Source organism: Nicotiana sylvestris, chromosome 6 (assembly GCF_000393655.2).
Source record: "Nicotiana sylvestris chromosome 6, ASM39365v2, whole genome shotgun sequence".
Taxonomy (NCBI): Eukaryota; Viridiplantae; Streptophyta; class Magnoliopsida; order Solanales; family Solanaceae; genus Nicotiana; species Nicotiana sylvestris.
The window spans coordinates 34206842-34229766 of NC_091062.1; the positions used below are offsets into that span (position 1 = coordinate 34206842).

Below are 22925 nucleotides of genomic sequence, written 5' to 3' on the forward strand. Positions count from 1 at the left end.
ACTTTCCAATTACTAGTCAATTTGACTCCATCTTGATTTCCAGCTTGTAAGTTCCTTTACCAGTGACAACCAAAACCCGGTAGGGGCCTTCCCATATCGGACCCAGCTTCCCGGCATTGATTTCCCGAGTGTTCTGAGTCACCTTCCTCAAAACCAAGTCTCCTAGTTTAAAGACAAAGATTGGCTCTCCGATAATAGTATCTTTCCATCCTCTGCTTCTGAGCCACCATCTTTATGTGTGCCAAGTCCCTGCATTCATCAAGTAGATCCAGCTTCACCAGCAATGCCTCGTTATTTGTTTCTTCATTTTCTTGGGAAAACCGTAAGGTTTTTTCCCCTACTTCCACCGGGATCAAATCTTCCATGCCATATATGAGAGAGAAAGGTATCTCTCCCGTGCTTGATTTTTCCCTCGTCCGGTATTCCCATAGCACACCCGGTAACTCTTAGGGCCACTTGTTTTTAACAACTTCTAACCTTTTTGAGGTTTTGAATAATTACCTTATTGGTTGACTCCGCCTGTCCATTGGTGCTCGGATGGTAAGGTGGGGAGGTAATTCTTTTGATTTCTAGATCTTCCAGAAATTTTGTGACTTTAGAGCCTATGAACTGTGGTCCGTTCTTGCAAGCAATCTCCTTTGATATTCCGAACTGAAAAATTATGTGTTCCTATACGAACTCGATCACTTCTCACTTAACGATCTTTTGATAAGGAGTTGCTTCAACCTATTTAGTGAATTAATCAGTTAACATTAAAAGTAATCTTACGTTCTAGGACCTGGTGGTAGTGGAGCAACTATATTTACTTCCCATTTCATGAATGGACACAGGGACAATACCGAATGCAAGAGTTTTGTCGGCTGGTGTACCAACTGCGCATAGCATTGGCATTTGTCACATTTTTGCACGAACGTCTTTGCGCCTTGTTCCATCCGAGGCTAGTAGTATCATGCTCTAACTAGCTTTAGTACCAACGAATCTGCACCTGAATGGTTTTCGCAAATTCCTTCAAGGACTTCTCTCATCACGTAGTCCACTTCCAAGGCTCCTAAACATCAGGCCAATGGGCCTTGGTACGATCTCCTATATAATTATCCACCCATGAGGCAGTAGCGAGCTGCTTTGGTACATAGTGCCCAGGATGCTTTCAGGTCTTTGGGCAACTTGTCATGCCGAAGATACTCGATGAACTCATTTCTCCAGTCCCATACTAGGTTGGTTGTACTTACTTTACAATAGCCATCCACATCCAGCACTGAGTGCATAAGTTGAACGACAGTACCGAAATCGGATCCTTTCATCTTCATGGATGACCCTAAATTGGCTAATGCATCTGTTTATACATTCTCTTCTCTCTGGATATGTGTGATTGACCACTCCATGAATCGTGCAAGCAATGTCTGAACTTTGATCACATTTGATCTCTATGACCTTGGAGCCAAGTCCCTGGGCCAGTTCGAGTCCTAAAACCAAAGCCTCATACTCGGCTTTATTGTTAGTTAATAGAATAGTTTTTATGGCTTGCCTCAGAGTTTCCCCCGAGGGCGTGGTTAGGACCACCTCGATCTCGAACGCTTTTAAATTGGAAGCTCTATCCGTGAACAAGGTCCAAACTCATGTTGTTGTTTCCGACACCAGCACCGTTTCTTTAGCAGGCAAGGGTAATAACCCAGGACTAAAATAGGCCACAAAGTCGGCCAAAAATTGTGATTTGATCGCAGTCCTAGGCTTGTATTCAATATTGAAGTCACTAATTTCAACTGCCCATTTGGCCAATTAGCCTGACAACTCAGGCTTGTGAAGAACATTCTTCAAGGAAAGTTTGTCACAATGGCTATCGGGTGGCACTGAAAATAGGGTCTAAGCTTTTGAGAGGCAACTACGAGAGCTAAGGCCAATTTTTCGAGGTGTGGATAACGAGTCTCTACTCCTGAAAAATTTTTACGAACATAATAGACAGGAAATTGCATACTTTCATCCTCATGGACTAGAACAACAGTTACCGCTACTTCTGAGACCGCTAGGTATTGTAAGGCCCCAAAAATTTATAGCAAATAATTTAAGGTTTCGTGGTGCCAATGTAGGGTAATGTATTGTATTTTTGGACTTTTTGGGTTGAACAATGTGTTGGGGAGTTGAATCATTTCGACCTTGCAAAGCCTGGTCTGTAGCGCGCTAGATCATGCTATATCCCTCGCGACACTAGGTCTGTAGCGTGCTTGACCGTGCTATATATCTCACAAAGCCTGGTCTGTATCTCGCTACAGAGCTCGCGAAGCCTCGTCTGTAGCTCACTGTAGAGCTTGCCTAGCCTGGTCTATAGCCCGGTCCAGATTCTAGATGGTCCATTCTTCTATCTTTATAACTCGACCCTATCTCGATACATAAATGTATGGGGCCATTTTTGAAGGGAATATCTGATATTTCGAGAGGCAGGAAGTGCCCTAAAGTGAGAGGAGAAATTCATAAGCTAATTGTTCATCAAAAAATTTCTCAAACCTTGAAAATCAACATGACTCACAAGGTCTTCATCTAAGATGTAAGGTTCCATACCCTAGTTTTCAATTTTGAATTTGGGTAGAAGATAGTTGATTGGGAGTATAATTCTTGGATGTGAGAGTATTATTTATACATGCATGTACCAATAAGGTTTGTGGGAAGATTGTTGAGCTCAAATGGGTAAAGATTGGGTTGTGGAGTGATGGAAATCTTGTGGAATAACCTTGTAACCAAATTTCCACATCTAGTGTTTGATGAAATGCTCAAATGAGCTAAAACCATGAATATCTTCCTAATTTGTGTTCAATTTTGTTATGTCTCGAAATAGATTGGGATTGCTAGAATTTCCGGAACATTATAGTAATTTAAGTAAAGCTCAAAGTGAGGTATGTTGGCTAAACTACTATCTTAGAATTGAATTCCATGATGTTCTCGTAAGTTTCAGTATGGTTGGCCCAAGTTCCTAATTCCCGTGTTTCGAGTTATTCTTTATATATTTGATTATTCCGAATAAGCTTGTGTTAAAAATATATATATATACTAAAAATGTGCACCAAATTCTCTTATCGTCTTATTTTCACCACCAGAAATGTATCCTAGTGTGACCAATATGTCGAGATAGTATGATTTCAAACTACGTGTAAATTGAAAGTTGTTATGTCCAATTGTGAAAGGAAACTCAATGCGCCTAAGACCCCAATTGTCCATATTTATGCTTAAGGCCTTGATTCCAGGTGCTCTTAATGATGATGATCTATAAATATGCTTGAAAGTGTAAGAACTAAGAGTGAGATATAAAACATGGCCATGATTGTTATAACTAGTGCATTTGATTTGAAGTCGTATGTAAGCTGTAAATCACCATGCCCTCTTTTATAAATATTTCCAATGTGATTTGAGTTCATACGTACTCAAGAGTTGAAATTGTGTATTGCCTTTGTGAAGAGTATTTCAAAAAGATACGGTATATTACTCCTTTATGATTTTAATTTGTGTTGTGATTGCAAGTCACTGTGCGCCATACTTTGGAAAGGGATCTATTGTGTTTAAAGCCTCCACTACTGATGAACTTAAAATTATGGTTTCCGAAATATTCTATATGTTGATGTTTGTGATGATGATCATGGAAAGTCAAGAAATGAAAATTTTGGAATATGAAATACGGACAACGTGCTATGAATGAAGAATCATAAGTATGGTCAAGAGAGCCAAGAAAATAATGATGTTGTGAATGATTGAAAGTACTAATGAAGCTACTTATAGTGTGAAAGATAATGAGGTGAATATAAAATATATTTGTACTTTTGTTTCCCCTTGTGTGCAAAATAAAATATTTTTGCGACTATCAATAGTCACCGAGGAAGGGTAGGTTGAAATAATCTAACCCCAAAACTACATGTGCATGTATAGGGGAGCATTGTGAATATTCTCCTTCATTGGGATGAGATGATTGCTGGAAAGGTTGATGTCGATCCACACAGCACTGTGATGAGATGGCCTAGTCGGTCGGATCGTCATCGGACGCCATGCCGCACACATGATGGTGATTGTGCTGGAAATTGAAATTGTGATTGTGGTTGATATCTTCGAATGAGACAGCGTAACCGATCAGGCCGTGATCGGACTCTATGCCAAATACACAGTGGTATATCTATATCAGTACTAATGATCTCCCAACCAAATATATATATATTCCATTGAAATTGTGATTGTTGATTATTACTTGTTGTTTCCATATTTTTCCCCTTCTTATATTGGCATTCTATTTCAAAAGAGGACATTTAGCTTCATATACCAGTACTATTTCACATGTACTAATGTCCCTTTTGTCGGGGGCACTGCATCTTTAATGGATGCAGGTGGTTCATCAACGGGTGTGATGACCCAAAAAGTCATCTTTTATTTTAGAATCCGTTTCTGTATTCTGAGGTCTTGAAAATCTTATTTTATCTCTCTTCGATTTGCATGCGCAATCCGAGCGTGTATCCGAAAAGTCCTTATGTCAAAAATTTAAGAAATGATGATTTTTTTACTTAAAAAGATGATTTTTGTTGACTTCGATAAATATTTTGGGTAAATGGACCTGGACCCGTGTTTTGACGGTCCCGGAGTGTCCGTAGTAAAATATGGGACTTGGGCGTATGCACGGAATCGAATTTCAAGGTCCCTAGACCAAGAAATAAATTTTTGAAGAAAATTATTAACTGAAAAATATAATGCTTTTTAGAAATTAAACAATGCTTGAACTTATTGGTATTGGGCTTGTATTTTGGTTTCGAAGTCCGGTACAGGTCCGTTATAATATTTAATTCTTATCTGTGAAATTTGATGAAAAACAGAAGTAATTTGACGTGATTCGGACCTTTGGTTGAGAAAATAGGAAGTTTGAAGCTATCTTGAAAATTTCATGTGTTTTGGTATTGAATTCATTGTTTTAGGTGTTATTTTTGTGATTTGGTCGCATGAACAATTTTATATGATGTTTTAAGACTTGTGTGCATGTTTGGTTTGGAGCCCCGAGGGCTCGGGTGAGTTTTGAATAGGCTTCAGAGTGTCTTGGACTTGGAAAAAAATATTGCAGGTATTCAGTTCTGGTGTTGGCCTCTGATCTTGCAATTACGAGACCAGAGTTCACATTTGCAAAGCCTAACAGTGTTGCAATTGCGAGCCACTCATCGCAAATGTGAAGAGTAGCTGGGCCAACAGTCTTTGCAATTGTGAAGAACTCTTCGCATTTGCGAAGTAAAGCTGGGAGGGGTATTGGTCGCAAATACGATCATTTAGTCGCATTTGCGGAGGATCATGTTTGCATTTGCGAACTTTCCTTCGCATTTGCGAAGGCAGCAGAAATGTGAGGGGTTCGCATTTGCGATACTTTCCTCGCATTTGCGAGCTTCGCAATTGCGAAGATCAGGTCGCAAATAAGACATTTGCAGCTGAGTAAAAGGGTCTTGGACTAGATTTTTCATTTATTCTCTAAATTTTCAAAACCTAAACTCCAACAGGCGATTTTCCTAGAGCAAGTTCTTCCCCAAATCATAGGTAAATGATTCCTAACTCATTTCCTTCAATCTATTTCATCTTTTTTACAAGATTTCATCACAAAATCTAGGAATTTTCATGGGAAATTGGGTGTTTCTGGGTAGAATTTAGGAATTTCGAAATTTGGGGATTTAGACCTCAAATTGAGGTCGGATTCCAAAACCAATTGTAAGTTTTGACTTTTTGGGGAAAATGTTAGAAAATCTATAATTAAGCAATGGAATCAATTTTATTAGCATTTATTGATGTTATTAAGTTAATTATGACTAGATACGAGTGGAATAGTGGTGGAATCGAGAGGTAAAGCGGTGGTTGAGCTTTGAAATGCTCGTTGGCTTGAGGTAAGTGTTTGGTCTAACTTTGACTTGAGGGATTAGGGATCCTCGACTTATTTGCTATGTGAAATTCCATATGTGTGGCGTATAGGTATGGTGACGGGTACCTATGCACCACCAAATTATCATTTTAGCCTGTTCCCTTCCCCGTTTCCTATTATATTGTTTTCTGTCTTAATTGCTAATTGTTCATAAATGTTTCCATGTCTAATTGCTTCATGTTAACTGTTGTTTTCTCTATTAGAAGTTTAATTGTTTCATAGTTTCATTTTATTACCTTGCTAGTTGAAATTGGTTTGTTGGTGCTTCATGGTATATGTTGGTTGGTCTCGCTCGTATAGTTTTAACTGGTAAAGTTTCATAATTGTAGTGATATTTCATTGTGTTGGTTTGAGGTATAAGTGTTGTGGAGAATTTGAGTTAACTTGTGAAACACTTGTCTTTATTTTGTGATTGGTGTTGACATATATTGGGATTGGGTTGCACGCCGCAACAGGAGGAATAGGGGTGAATGTGATTGTCTGGTGGGATCGGGTTGCATGCTGCAACAAGAAGTAATAAGGGTGGACAGGTAGGATCGGGTTGCACGCCACAACAGGAGGAATAAGGGTGATATATATATATATATATATATATATATATATATATATATATATATATATATATACGGAACGGCTGGTGGGATCGGGTTACACGCTACAACAAGGAGTAATAAGGGTGAATATTTATACTGTTAATGATTATATGGTGGGATCGGGATGCGCGCCGCATCAAGTGTTATTTATGTATTCTTTTCTGTTGAGATTCATTATTATGATGTTGAAACTCCCTTAAGGATTGGTTATAGCTAAGTATTGGTAGAAGGTTGGGTTCCATATTTATTTAATGCAAGATATTGTTATATTTCATTCTGTATTTCCTTTCTATTTTAGTATCAACTGTTACATGTTATACATATTGTTTTGCCCCGCCGTAGCCTCGTCACTACCTTGTCGAGGTTAGGCTCGGCACTTACCAGTATACGGGGTCGGTTGTACTGATACTACACTTTGCACTTTTTGTGCAGATTTCGGGGCTAGTGGTTGATCGAGAGGTTGGTTGTTGTTACCGCATTCAGGAGACCCAAGGTATTCCTACAGGCGTCCGCAGGACCTGGCGTCCCCTCCTATCTTTACTTCATTTCTGTTTTATTTACTTTCAAGACAGATGTATCCTTTTCTTCATACAAGTATTTGTAGTAATCTGTAGAAAGTTCGTGAGTTGTGACACTAATTTCTGGGTGGTATTTAGTCCTGTTTTCGTTAATAGTATAAGAGTAAATAGTTAAATCATGTATTTTCTCCTTCTATTTTCGCTCATTTAGTTTTGCTAGACTTTAATTATAAATGAACAAAAGAAAAAGGTGTAATAATCTATAACTTTGGCTTACCTAGCGAGTACAATGTTAGGTGCCATCACGGTCCCGTAGGTGGGAAACTCCGATCGTGACAGCGGGTGGTCTTGGTCCTCGTTAGTAGTTAGTCTCTACTTAGCAGGTTTTGGTGAGCCCTACTCTATTTCGGGATTCATGTCATTTGACGTTGTATTTTGTGCTTTGAGGTATAGACAGGGTCTTGTCGCCGGCACTTCCATTCTTCACTTTTGCTGTACTTAGAGGCTCCGTAGACAGATTGTGGGTGGTATTTGATGTTGTGAATGAATTAGAAGTGTTGGTACTTGGAAAATATGTTTTTCATTATATCTATAAACTTGTAATATTTTGGAAATCCTAAATGGATATCCTTTGAGAAATGGAAAAAGAATGTGGAACACTTTATTTTCCTCATGTATACCTCTTGATATTTATTTTATATTGTTCCTAGGTAAGATCGGATAGAAGGCATTAAATAGGCTTGCTCGACCGAGTTATCTCAGTTGAGCACCGGTCACGCTCCCCGAGGTCAAGGCGTAACAGGTATATTAGCAATTGTTCACCTTCCCCCGATTTTGATAGTAGTGAGGGACTTGATAGATAACGTTTCAGGTCTTTCAAGGCCTGTTGACATTCCGGAGTCCATTCGAAATTGTTCTTCTTCTTTAGGAGTGAGAAGAAGTGATGACATTTTTCCGAGGATCGAGAGATGAACCGGCTTAAAGCGGCAAATCTCCCAGTTAATATCTGTACTTTTTATACGCTAATAAGTTGGTCCGATATGTCTTCAATGGCTTTGATTTTATCGGGATTTACCTCGATCCCCCTCTGTGAGACCAAGAAACCAAAGAACTTACTGGAGCCAACCCCGAAACGCACATTTTTTCGGGTTGAGCTTCATGTTATGCTTCCTCAAGATATCAAAGGTCTCTTGGAGGTGCTTTACATGATCACTTGCATTTAAGGACTTGACCAACATGTCATCTATGTACACTTACATTGTTTTACCTATTTTCTTTTCAAACATATTGTTCACGAGCCTCTGATGAGTGGCTCCGATGTTCTTAAGCCCGAAGGGAATTACGTTATAACAATATATGTCAAAGTTCGTTATGAACGAAGTTTTTTCCTGATCTTCCGGGTTTATCTTGATTTGGTTGTACCCAGAATAGGCATCAAGGAAACTCATTAACTCGTGCCATTTGATCGATTTTTGGCAATGGGAATGAGTCTTTAGGGCACGCCTCATTCAAGTCTTTATAATCTATACATATTCGAAACTTTTTATTCTTTATCGAAACCACAACTACATTAGCTAACCACTCGGGATACTTTACCTCTTGGATTGAACCGATGTCAAGTAGTCGAGTTACCATTTCCTTAACAAACCTGTTTCTAACCTCAACTATTAAGAGTTTTTTTTGCCTTACCGGAGGGAAGCTCCAGTCCAGACTGATCTTGTGCAAAACCACCTCTAGTGGAATACCTGTCATATCTGTGCGGGACTATGCAAAACAATCAACGTTAGCTTTAAGGAAATTAATAAATTCTGACCTGAGTTCGGGATTGAGTCCTGTTACCAAGTGAAACTTTCTCTCCAAGAATTCTTCGAGCAAAGCCACTTGCTCGAGTTCTTCTATCGTAGATTTGGTTGCGTCTATCTCTTCCAATACCTAAAAGTATCTCGGTACCTGGTGGGATTCCGAAGACTCTTCGCCTTTATCATCTTCACTCGGCATGGAAGCATGACTTAGTTCTTGTAATTGCTATTTGCTGGACTCCTTCCCTTTACTACTAGAAATTGATATCGCATTCATTTCTCTTGTTGTCGGTTGATCTCCTCTTATTTTCTTGATTCCCTCTAGGATCGGAAATTTTAGCAGTTGGTTATACGTTGATAGTACGACCTTTATCTCATGTAACAATGTCCTAGCGAGAATTATGTTGTAGCTCATGTCACCGTCCACGACTTCAAATAAGGTGGTCTTTGTTATCCCTTTGGCATTCGTGGGAAACAGGATCTCTCCTCGGGTTGTCACACTTGCTAGGTTGAACCCGGCGAAGAGCTTTATTGCTGGAATGATCCTTCCAATTAATTTGGCTTGTTCCAGCACTCTCCATTGAATAATGTTGGTTGAGCTTCCTGGGTCAACCAAAACATGCTTATTCTTGAAATCTAGGACATTAAGAGAGATTACCAGGGCATCGTTATACGGCAAAAGAAGTCCATTGGCATCTTACTCTGTGAAGGTAATGTCGTCTTCAGCGACTTCCCGAAGTCTCTTGCTGTGGTTCAACGATACAGTTATCTTCTTGGCCGCCGAGAAGGTTAAACCATTGGTTTCATTCCCTCCGAAAATCATATTAATAGTCAACCGAGGAGGGTCTTTTCCTATTTTCGAGGGTTCCGCGATGTCTTGGCTGTTGCCTTAATTGATCTTGGCTTGGTTGCTAAAGAACTCCCTGAGATGACCATTCTTCAATAACGTCGCCACCTCTTCATGCAAGTTCTGGAAGTCACCAGTTCTGTGGTCGTGAGTCCTATGATATTCGCACTATAAGTTAGGATCCATCTGGCTGGGATTGGATCTGATTGTCTTCACAAACCGTGCTTCTTTGATATTCCTCATCGCCAATACCAGCTCCACTATGCTGATGTTGAAATTATAGTCTGACAACTTGGGATATGAGGAATCTCAGGTACTAGGTACCTCTATTTCTTGCAACAATCTGTTATTCTGGCCATGGTCAGTTCTCATGTCGGGAACAAACATATCAGAGGACTACAACCCTTTGATGTCGCATCCCTCGACTCTCTCGCAAGGAAAGTAACGGCCTTTAGAAGATCTCCGGTCTACATCAAAATTAACTTTGAATCTATTTCGGTTCATGTCTCGGTCCCTCCCCTTAGTTGATGTTGGGAACCCGAGCTGATCATCTTTTATCCTTATTTTCGACTCATAGCAGTTATGAACGTCCGCCCATGTAGTCTTTTGGAATTCGAGCAGGCTTTCCTTTAGCTTTCGGGAGGCGTTTGAGCTCCTCGGATTCAAGCCCTTTATGAATGCCTCCACTGCCCACTCGTTTGGTATGGCAATAACATCATCCTCTCTTTATGGAATCTGATCATGAACTCCCACAGCAATTCGGCCTCACCCTGCGATCCTAAATAAATTTGCCTTCCTGGCCTAGACATTTCTGGTCCCGGCATAGGCCTTAATGAACGAATTTGTGAGCATTTCAAAAGAATCTATTAAATGCTCGGATAAGAGTGAATTCCATGTCAATGCCCTCTTCGTGAGGGTTTCTCAAAACTTTTTCACCGGGACAAACTCGATTTCAGGTTGAGCCAAATCGTTCCATTTCACCGCTGTTGTATAAGCTGTAATGTGCTCCTGAAGATCCGAAGTACTGTCATATTTTGTTATGCCTGGCATGTTGAACCATTTCGAAATTAACTCCAGTGTTGCGCTGGGCTTAAGCGGCAACTAGGTGTACTTATTCGAATCTAGGCCGCCCTTCAAAACTGGTGGTACGCTCTAAATTTGATCCATTCGGGCGTGAAACTCCTTCGTGTTCTGATCCATCTGCTCGTTTATTTCTTTCATAAATCTCATGATCTTGGTTTTGAATGGATCATTACTATTATCGTTACCAAACCTGCTACCGATCCCCCTAGCATCGACGAAATCGACCTCACCCCTCGGGGTATTGTTATCAACTCTTTGAGCCATTTGATTTGTAGGAGCACCAGAAGGAACTGGACCTCTTCCGTTTACGTTGTTGGAAACGCCTGACAACGCCTACTTTAATTCCGTCATGACTTGATCCTACCTTGAGAGGTGGCCCATGATGGCTTTTTGTTGCTCTCTTAGGATCCTTACCGTTTCCGCAACATATTCATCTTTTGTATCACCGGGAGTTGGCTCCCCCACATGTTGGGGGTACTGTCCGCATGGATCAGAGTTGCCACATCCCTCTTGTTATGGATGTCGCTGATTGAATCTTCATGTTGAGGCAGATTTTCATGCGCCTCAATGTTGTGTGCGAATTTGACATCGTTAGCTACCATTTTCGATTTTTTGCAAAGAACCAAAGAATCAAACGAGTTAGTATTAAACTAAAGGATGAACTTAATTATGCAACTATTTAAGCCCCACGGTGGGCGCCAAACTGTTTACCCATAAAATGGTATAGTTGAATTTGTTACGTGATTTATAGGTAAGAGAACTGATTTGATCCAAAAATGATAAATAAATTAGATTAAAAATAAGACTTAACATTAAAATCGAAGGAAACGACAAGCCTGACTCCAGGAGCGAAGATTCTGAGGACTGAAAAAAGAACAATATGAAAAAACAAGTAAAGTTATTTTTTTTAGCTTGAGAATAGAATGTGCATAAATTTTGCCAAGAATTTCGTGTCTTACTGATGTTTTAGACTTCAATACCACACAAGAGGGGGGTGATTTGTGTGGTACCCAATTTTCGCTTAACTTGATTATAAAATGACCTGGTTCTTCTATGTATTCCAACTACTACTATTGCGGAATGATAAGTGCAGAAAATAAAGAAAACAGAGATTTTTACATGGAAAACACCTGGCGCAAAAGGTGAAAAAACCACGACCTGCTACTTAGTAGGATTTTCCCAAACTTCCACTAAAATCATAAGCCAAATACTGCATTTACAAAAACTCTTTTGTAAACATAGGATTAACTCTAATCCCGTTGTGTCACACAACCTCAACTATTGCGACAACTTCAAGTTAACTCTAACTTGAACACTCTAAGTACCTAACACAATTGCTTCTATAAAAGCTGAAAGGTACAATGTAAAATCACCTACTACAATTGAACTAGAATAAAAGATAGACACTTGGAACTGGTTCTTCTATCTAGTTCAAATAGTTTCAGGATTGCACGCTTGAATCACACATAAATTGCTTGCAAAATTGACTTGCTATTTTTCTCTCAATTCAAGTTTAACTTCTGCTTATGTACATTACCTGTAAAAGAGAACAACACTGATATTTAAGGGGTTAGTAATTAGAGATTGACTGGGATAGAGATGCTACTTTTCTATGGTAGAAGAGTTCTAGTTGATCTCATACTCTAACTCTATCCTCTTCCTAAACTGTGTTCTCTTCGTGTAAGGAGTCTTTCTCTCCTTTTCCAATATGCAACCTTTTCGATCAGATCAGGAGATATTACTTCTGATAAGTTAGATTTATATCCTTCACGTGCATCTCACATGCTTGGGTTGATCACGGCTGTGCTTCACAAGATGGACTTGGTCCATGTCTGAGTTCGTTTGTCTGTCTTCAAAACTTCACATTTACTTTTGCCAACAAATGCCCCCTTTTTGATGATGACAAACTCTATGTTTTTTACTCATTTAGACCCTGTAAGAACTCAGCTTAACCACCAATACAAAGTTTAGAAAAATTCACTTATCATCAAGGCCCAGGTTAATTAGGTTATAAATATCACTTATTCAGAATATGTAAAGCATAATATCTCTTCCCCTTTTGGAACCATCGAAAAATTGCATAAACAAAGTGTGAGTCCCAGATTTTAATAAGTACTCATGGCCACTAGGGCAACAGCAAGTGCAATCATAGATTAATCATCAGTATCAAGCAAACATATTTAAACTATCAAGGAAATATTAACATTCAACAAGAGCAAAAAAACAGTAGATATCATTGATAGAAGATATGTTGCTACCATAATCCACAACCAGAAAGCAAAAATATTCAAAACATGAGCAAAAAGAAAGAAAAATCCCTAATCCGGGTCACTGAAGGTACTAGACAGGTTCAGGAGATAAAGGCTAGAATTCCTAAGGCTTGGGGGAGCTAGAGGATTGGTTTTGGGCTTGGAGAAGATTCAGCATATTGTGAAGAATCGCATCATTCTTCTCCTTTTCCTTGGTAAGCTCAGTTCTGAGAGCATCCCTCACAAATTCAATCTCTGCTAAGCGATCCTTCAGCCTAGCTATCTCAGCATCCTTGGCCTCACTTTCCTGAACAATAGCCCTGACTTTACTGTTGATAGGTGTCTTCTTGGATGAACCAGGTTCATTTGGAATGGCATTGACTAAATAGTCACAAGCAAGCACAGTATTAATGCCAAAGTAGTCCTTGCTTGCATCCATTTTCTATTTCTTCAGAGGCACATTGCACCTATTCAGAACTGTAGTAAGAATAAAGCCATAGGAGGTGGCATGAGCCTTGGAGCCATTGATAACCCTGTCCAGTAGCTTGATGATGAATGCAAGCCAGTTAATTTGCCTTCCACTTTCAAGACACTCCATCAGAACTAGGTCCATATAATTTTCAATATGCCTTCTCTCCTGCCTGGGCAGTAGGCACTTGTTGACAAACTCGAAAATGACTTTGTGATGTGGCTTCATCTCACTCTTGTGCACAAACTTGTCCTCATTCACTTCTTTAACATCACAGAATCTCCTGCAGGAGGAAGGGAATCCAGACTTGGCCATCTCTGCCTGGTGTAGTCATCATATCCCTCAGCAGGGATGTCTAAAATCTCTCTGAGCTTCTCTTCATCAAATGCCACTTGAACTCCTTTGACTTTGCTTGTAACTATGCCATCTTTAACCTCAGCATTCACCATGAATTCAATGATTTCATTTCTGGCCAATCTCCTATCCATCTGAAGGACCATGTCCTTCCAGCCCTGAGTAGCTAAGGTGTCAACCAAATGAACCATTCCTAGTTCCATCAAATCTTTCAGCAATCGTCCCTTCAAAATTTTCCTTTTGCCAAACTTGGCCAGCTTGTCTTGTTCAACATCAGACTCACTTTCTTCTTCACCACTCCATTCCTCATCTTCAAAAATTCTAACTTGTTTGCTTTTCACTGTAGACCTTGTCCTCTTGGCCAATGAAGGTTCAGCAGCCTTAGACACGATTGAAGACTTCTTGGAAGAAGTCTTGGACTTTTTGGGCTTGGGGGTCTGAACCTCCATTGTTGTATGGTCCTCCTGATGGATCTATTCCATCTCCTCAATATCAACAGATTTTGAGGACTCTGCAACCTTACCTTTTCTTTTATCCATCCTCTTCTTCTTACTTTCAACCAAAGCCTTTTGTAGGTTACTCTCACTCTGTTTCACCCTGCTTCTTGTGGCTCTTCCCTTTGGCAAGGGAGTTTCAGTAGTTGTTAGGGAGGACGCCTTTCGTTTCTTGGAAGGTTTAGCAGCACTGGGGGTTCTCCTTTTCTTTGTATCATACTGGCACCTACTTTCTTTATAAGGTCTGCTAGGGTCTCTTCAATGGATGAACCAGGTTCATCTCTCTGTGAACATAGATTAACCAACCCTTCAACAGCTTCCCCAGAACCACTCCCCCCTGACTTCTTGCCACTTTCTTCCACAGTTACCCCACAGATAGCTGGTAACGGCAATTTAGAATTGGGTGAAGAACCAATCACTTCTTTCCCTTTTCCCCTCACATCATCACATACACCCTCTCTCTCTTTTTCTTTTTCAATTTTCTTTTTACCTCAACTCCTTCCCAATTAAGGCATTTCTGCATCCCTAACAGGTCCAACCAAAAATAAACCTATTTTTTAAATTTTCAGCCAAAGCAGAACTTACCTCAAAAAGGGGATTTTGTGTCTTCCCAAAGTCAGATGGCCCAGGTCCTTCCCCCTCACTCGCATATTTGAATGAATCATCTAAGTTCTCAGAATCTTGGGCTTGGGCAGTCTTTAATTGTGCGTTTAATTTCTTTGACAATGCACCTGAGGCTACAGTTTTTCGTGCTAGCATTATAACATGTCTTTTCTTAGGCTGGGGGTTTGTATTGGGTGGAGGGGGTATGGAGGGGGTATGGAGGAACCAGAAGGGGATGGTGGTGGAGGAGTCCCTGAGTTATCTTGAGGGTTCGACATTTTAGCTGATGGCTTGAGAGAGTTTTTGAATTAAGCATTTGGAGTGAAAAAGAATTTTTGACGGTTTAGAATAATGAGGGTGGCAGAAGGTAATAATGGGTATTTTAAGAGAAAGGGTCATTTAATGGATCACGATAGTTTTAGCAGTCAATTAGAGGTCTAATCAACCTGAAATTGCAGGTTGAACGAATGGTTAGGCTTCCCTAGATTTTAGGCAACTTTTGTGCTGAGAATTCTAATGAGGACGAAACTGGTTCAAAAACAAACGGATAGGATTTTCTAATGTGTTGAACAATGGTAGGACTTTGCTCATGATTTAAATATTTATATTTCTAATTGTGCAGAGTATAGAATACATACCTTGTCATGCATATGAACCAATACTAATGAACCAGGTTCTTCTTTTAAAATTCTCTTGATCATGCCTCAATTTACCACAATAGAGAAAATTTTGTTAGAGATCAGTGAGTCATATTAACACATGTCACAGGAGTATACTATTTATAGTATGAAGCTGAGTAAAGATTAATCTAGATATTTACACAAGTTTTAGATTTCCTAGCCAATTTTTTTTCTTTTTTTTCCTCAATTTTTTTTTCATTGTGCAATCTAAACTGGTCCCATTAGGTGATCTTAATCATCCCTAATTCTAACCTATTCCTTTCAAAGCTTTCTCTACTTACTGCTTTAGTAAAGATATCAGCAATTTGTTTATCAGTATCACAGAATTCTATGGTGATCAATCCTTTCTCATAGTTGTCCCTTAAGAAGTGATGTCTAACATCTATGTGCTTAGTCCTCTTATGATGAACTGGGTTCTTTGTCATACTTATAGCATTAGTGTTATCACAAAAAATAGGAATGCAACCAACTTCAATGCCAAAATCTATCAGTTGCTGTTTGATCCACAGCAATTGAGCACAACAAGAGGCAGCAGCAACATATTCAGCCTCAGCAGTGGATAAGTCCATTGAATTCTGATTTTTAGTAGCCCATGATATAAGACATTAACCAAGAAAATGATCCATACCTGAGGTTCTCTTCCTATCCACAAGGAAACATGCATAGTCAGCATCAGCATACCCCACTAGATTAAAATTACTACTTTTAGGGTACCAAAGATAAAGATCAGTAGTGCCTTTCAAATATCTCAATATCCTCTTGACAGTGGTCAAGTGAGATTTCTTAGGATTTGCTTGAAAACGAGCACAAAGCCCTACACTGAAAACTATGTTCAGTCTGCTAGCAGTAAGATACAAAAGTGAACCAATCATACCCCTATACAACTTCAGATCAACAGATGAACCAGGTTCATCTATGTCTAATTTAGTATCTATTGCAATGGGTGTGTATATTTCTTTTGATTCGTCCATTTTAAACTTCTTAATCAACTCTTTTGCATATTTCTGCTGATGGATCATGGTTCTATTTGGGTTTTGTTTGATCTGTAAGCCTAAGAAAAGGTTAAGCTCACCCATCATACTCATTTCAAACTCACTCCCCATTAATTTTCCAAAATCCTTACTTAGTTTGTTAGTGGTTTCCCTAAAAGAAGATATATTTAGTGGTTGCCAAAATCCTTACTTATATGTCATCAACATATATTTATACTACAAGAAGATACTTACCTTTTTCCCTCAAGAATAGAGTACTATCAATTTTACCTCTCTTGTAGCCATGTTCAAGCAGGAATTTGGACAATCGTTCGTACCATGCTCTAGGAGCCTGCTTGAGTCCATAGAGACCTTGTCTAATTTGTACATATGTTCCGGACACCCATTGCTCTCAAACCCTGGAGGTTGTTTGGCAAACACTTCATCTTTTAGGTAGCCATTCAGGAAGGCACTTTTGATATCAATCTGATAAAGAGTGAATTCCATGTGGGCTGCAAAGACTATGAGGAGTCTTATTGTCTCCAGTCTTGCAACTAGAGCAAAGGCCTCATCATAATCAATGCCTTCCTCTTAGCTATAACCTTGGACTATCAGTCTTGCCTTGTTCCTTGTAACTGTTCCATATTCATCAAGCTTGTTTCTGAAGATCCATTTAGTGCCAATTACTTATCTGTCCTTGGGTCTTAGAACTAGATGCCAAACTTGACTTCTCTCAAACTGATTGAGCTCATCTTGCATTGCATTTACCTAATTTGCATCCTGCAAAGTCTCAACAACATTTTTAGGTTCAATAAGAGATAAGAAAGCATCAAAAGCACACAGATTCTTTAATTGTGATCTGGTTTTAACTCTAGATGTTGGATTAGTAATTATGTTCTCAATGGGATGAGAACTTTGATACTTGTAAGGTTTCATAACCAACTGGTTTTTGTTTGATGCTTCTCCCATGTTTTGTTGCTGATGAACAGGGTCATGGACAAGTTCCATTAGGGGATTAGTTTCAGTTCTTCATGTTCAGTTCCCCCTGTCATGTTGCCCTGGATGGAAGAACCTATTCCATCATATGTTCCTTCTTTTGGTGCATCTTTAGCTTGAGCTATGACTTCACTCAATTCTTTTACCAGCCTAATAACTTCATCTTCATGTTCCTGTCTCTCAGAAAGAATGTTAGTTTCATCAAAAACTACATGTACACTTTCTTCTACACACAAAGTTCTTTTGTTGTATACTTTATAAGATTTGTTATGTGAAGAATATCCCAAGAATACTCCCTCAACACTTCTGGGATCAAACTTACCTAGGGAGTCCTTTCCATTATTGTGCACAAAGCACTTGCATCCAAATGCCTTAAAATGGGATATATTTGGTTATCTCCCTTTAAGTAACTCATAGGGAATCTTCTCTACAAGAGGTCTAGTCATGCATCTATTAATGATATAACATGCAATATTTATAGCCTCTGCTCAGAAGCTATGGGGCAGTTTACTAGAAAGAAGCATAGTCCTAGACATATATTCAAGAGTCCTATTCTTTCTTTCAACTACTCCATTTTGTTGAGGGGTCCTAGAGGAAGAGAAATTATGATCTATACCATGCTCATCAAAAAATTCAGCAAACTTAGCATTTTCAATTCAGTTCCATGATCAGACCTAATTGATGCAAGTTGATTACCTAGTTGTTTCTGAGTTTTTCTAACAAAGGCAGTAAATATGTCAAATGCTTCATCCTTAGATGTTAAAAACAGTACCCAGGTAAACCTAGAGTAATCATTGATAATAGGCTATATAGACGCTATTTACACTCTAAATCTACTATGCTTTATTATTGTTTTAAAGGCTAAATCATAACAAAATACTCTAATTGGTGTTCTTTTGCTTCGTAGGGACTAATTCAAGTTAGGAAGAGACTAATTCAAGTTAGGAAGAGACTATGGAGTGTTTTTGAGTCGAGGAGGTGGATAAAAAGCCAATCAAGAAGAACCCAAGCGAAAATAAGCAAGGAAGAGGCGAAGGAGGACTGGGCTGGATGCCACCGTGACTGCAGTCGACCGCGGCTAGACCGCAGTAGGCAAAGAAAGTGAGGCAGAATGTTTGTGTTTCACTACGGTTGCATTGTGTTCTGCCGCGATCGCGGTTGACTGTGTAACTGCCCAGAAATTGTGGGAATAAAGTGTAAATCGGGGGAAACTTATCTTGACCCCTTATAAACTCAACAAACTCGCCCAAGTAAAGGTTAAGCTTATTTTTAGACTGATTTGGAGGCAAGAACAAGTCTGAGAAGAGCAATCAAACATTAGAGTTTTTCAATCTTCTCTTTGTTATTTGAATTGTACATTATGAATACTTTTGTAGCTTTATCTTGCTTTGCTATGAGTAGCTAATTCCTTAGTCTAGGGTTTTGACGGAACCTATTCAGGATGAACTTCTTGTTATATTAATATAGTTTGCCCAGTTTAATCTCTATTTGTTCAACTACATTCTTGTTGTATTTAATTGATAGGATCCTCAATTAGTTGTGCCTATTTAGTATGTATTACTCGGGAGAGACTGCATACTCAGGTAATTATTGAACATCACTACTCCCAAAGTATATGAGGGATCAATAACCGAGGGTTTAAAGGCGAGATTAGGGATAACGAAGCCTTGGGTGTGATCTAAAGTGAGCTATAATCAAGGCCAGCTAGCGTAACTAGGGAGAGTGCGTCTAGTAAATTGTCGTAATTACTCAGGAGAGATTTACGGTAATAAGAGTGCTCATGATCGATAGAGATTATTAGGCAAATCTATGTAAAACATAACCGGAAGGGATTCCATCAATGGGGGAAATCACAACCTTACATCCTTCTCTTAATTGTTTACAACCTAATCATAGTTAGTCTTTAGTTACTTAATTGCAGTCAGTTATAGATAGTAGAAATATCCTCAATTGTTATTCAAAACATTTGGAAAGTTGATTCCATAAAATTTAGAGAGTCTAACAAGAGTAATTGATAGGTTAATTCCTTGTGGGTTCGACTCTGGGCTGAATACTCAGATTATATTTGCAATGTCCGCATGTCCGTCGCCCAGGTAAGTTAAATTTCATTTGTTTTTATTTATTTACTTTTCTTTTCTAATTTTCCCCCCACCCATAATTTCATTAAAACACCCCCTCCCCCCACCCCAACACACTTTCCCCATCTTATCTCTCTAAGAACCCTAAGCCTATTTTCTTTCTTCTTCTTCTTCACTTCTCTTACACTCCCACCCATATCCCACTCTCTTTCCCCCAACCTCCATTCATCTCACTCTCTACTCGTCCTAGGTATGGCGAGTTTCTCTCTCTCTTCTCTTGTATTTTTATTTTAGTATTTTGCAAGTTCAATGCCTTATTGTGTAGTATTTAGAGTAGATTTTTTTCTTTTGATTCTTTTTTTTTTTTTGCTTTTTAATGGGTTATGTGCACAATGTTGTAGAGAAGTGTGTGCACAATGTTTTAGAGAAGTGTGTGCCTTTAATTGTAAAAACTATTTGTGGTAGGGTGGAATGGTGAAGTAAGAATAGTGATTTGGGGGAAGAATTGATGTTCCATGGGGCTAGGTATGTTAGGATAGAACTTTGCTCACAAGGTGTTTGTGAAATTGCCCCAGTGGAGTTGTAATGGCTAATGTGACCATGGTAATGGTGAAGTCTGAGTAACCACCCAGGGTTCACACAACTCAAACCCTCACTGATAGGAGGCTCTGTGTTTGGAAGGTACAATGCATCAATCCAGGAAGAGACGTACCACAGGGTCCTCCACTAGTGGACCAGGCAGTTCGTCCAGAGCTAGGGGTCAAGCTCGTGCGGAACAGTTTAGTCGCACTAGGTTTGTCTCCAAACTAGCTAAGGATAGGTATAATGCCAAGGCATCCAAGAAATTGTTACCTGAAGTGCATATTGACCGGCAAGCCTTGCAAGTGGAATGCCCAAATATCTTTGCTGAGTTGAGGGGGTATAAGCTGGACATCTTCTTTAATGAACCAGAGGAGGCGAATGTACAGATAGTTAACGAATTCTATGTTAACTGCCCGGTGCATGAGAATGGGGTGGTCACAGTTCGAAACACCCGGGTAAATGTGTCCCTTGAGGCCATCCGCCGAGTGTACCGGCTACCAGTATTCACTGGGGATAGAGATACTTACATTGCTTATCATCGCGCAACTATTTGGTGGGCACCGATTCTTGAAGCAATATGTGTTCCTGATAGGGAGCATATATGGATAAGGCACCGGATCACATTGAACTCACGGTCTCTCAATTGGGAGGCTAAGTGTTGGCTCACAATCATCAACAGTCGTTTGCTACCCTCTAGCAACACGATCGATGTCAATGGGCCACGAGCAGCAACTATCTACTATTGTATGACCCACCAGGGTTTTGATGTCGCCAAACTCCTCCATGATGAGATGTTCATTCGCTCCCTACAGGTACTCAAAGGATTTTGCTTCCCCTCTCTGGTTACCAAGTTGTGTCGTGCTGCACGAGTCCTTGAAAATCCCAGAATTGATGGGAAATTGCCACTAAAAGCCCCATTTTGGGCTAGCAAAATAACAGTAGGGAGAGAGTCGGTAGTGATGGTTGAGGATGATGATGAAGCTGATGAGGATGCTGAGGATGCTGCTGCCCTACCACAGATGAGAGCTGATGAGGCGGGCCCATAATAGGCCCGCCGAAGTACCTGTATGACAACCCTGGAGCAATAAATGGCTGGTCTCCGCACTTCTGTCACTGAGCTGGGCACCAGAGTTGACAATTTGTCTACTCAACAGGTCAAGTCGGAGAAAAAGATCATGGGATAGCTTTGGGCACTAGGACGAGCGTGTCACCTCGATCCTAGCACCATCTCTGATCAGGATTGAGCATCAGGGAAGTCCTCTTACCTTACTATGCTTTATATTTGTTGACATGGGGACATGCCAAAGTTTTAAGTGTGGGGTGGGGGATGGTTGTTGTTGTAAAAATTGTATAACTTTGTATGGTGTTGTTTTGTTTGTTTGTTTGGTATTGTTGGTTTATATTAGTAAATTTTGACTTGGCCCGAAGACGGACACCTCTCGACAAGTCTCTTAAGGGATATAAGTCGAACAAAACAAACAGGACTATGGGGACTCTTCCTGATGATAGATCTTTTAGACAGTTTCTTGAGGGAAGTAAGTCTAAAGAAAATACCAAAAAGATTTTTTTTGTTTTAGGTAGTGTAGTAACTCCCCCTTGGTTTTTCTTTGGGCCATGGTTCTTTTCCAAGGGTTTAGATTGAACTGGGTGTAGTTAGTTTTTTGTTTATTTTGTTTGTAGTTTTAGTTAGTATCGATGGGCTACGAGCTGAAGTAGAAATAGAAACCCTTGGCGTTGATACACCTGAACACAGTAGACACTAGAGTATAACGCTTAGTCTCAGTGGTTGGTTCTTGCTAAAGTGCCTTAAATTGTATGTTTGTAACTGACTTGAACACTCAAACGAGAGTGTCTTGATAAGCCAATCTAGAGTGAGTCATGTGCCGTGTGTGTCTGAGTTGTACTGTATTCTATGCTCTACATTTGATGCCTAGAACTTGCCCCGTGTGTTTGCAAAGTGAAATAGTAGCTTTATTTAGTCTTAGAAGTGATATAGTCATTTCTTGTTTAAGCCAAATATATAAAGTAGACCCCTCTAAATGTAATACATCGTAGTCAACCCCGTTGAGCCTATAAGCCTATTTCTTTGGCAACCACATTGCGAACCTTACCCAATTGTTTGAATGGTCCATCTGTTTGAACCCCTTTACCTCCCATGAGCACTTGAATGGTATTGAAATATGCAAAAGTTAAAGTGTGGGGTGGTGGAGTGGAACCGATGAAATAGAGGAAAGGTGCAGTTTTTGGAAAAGTAAAAGAATAAGTATCACTTGAAAAGAAAAAAAAGAGAATGAGTAAATGTAGTAGTTGATAAGTTGTGACTTGATACAATTTCACCTAATGGAGTGGGATGTTATAAATAAAAATGCAGCGGAATGTCTGGTTGACATAAGTATGGTTTGGAAGGTTAATGTGATTGTATTAAAAGTGCTTAGGGAGGTTAGTCACTATATCCAAATATATCCTACCCGTCCCTTAGCCTACATTACAACCAAGTGAAGTCCTAATTGATCTTAGACTGGATGGGCTCGATTAGTAGAGTAGTACACTACAGGCAAGCCTATGGTTCATCTTTGTGGTATGTGAATGTTCTTTTTGAGAGTAAGCAAATTTTGTCTATCTGAGTTCCTAATTGTTCTTAATATTATTATTTGTGGAACTACTCTTTTGTGTGATGTGAGGGCATATGATT

The 22925-nt window shown here is 39.5% G+C and overlaps 1 protein-coding gene across 1 annotated transcript; it reads right to left on the minus strand.

Annotated features, from left to right (window-relative positions):
* Nucleotides 1-16211: 16211 nt before the first annotated feature.
* On the minus strand, nt 16212-16625 carry LOC138870465 (uncharacterized mitochondrial protein AtMg00810-like). The gene has a single exon (XM_070148270.1). The coding sequence runs from the start codon at nt 16623-16625 to the stop codon at nt 16212-16214; it is 414 nt and encodes a 137-aa protein (XP_070004371.1).
* Nucleotides 16626-22925: the final 6300 nt, after the last annotated feature.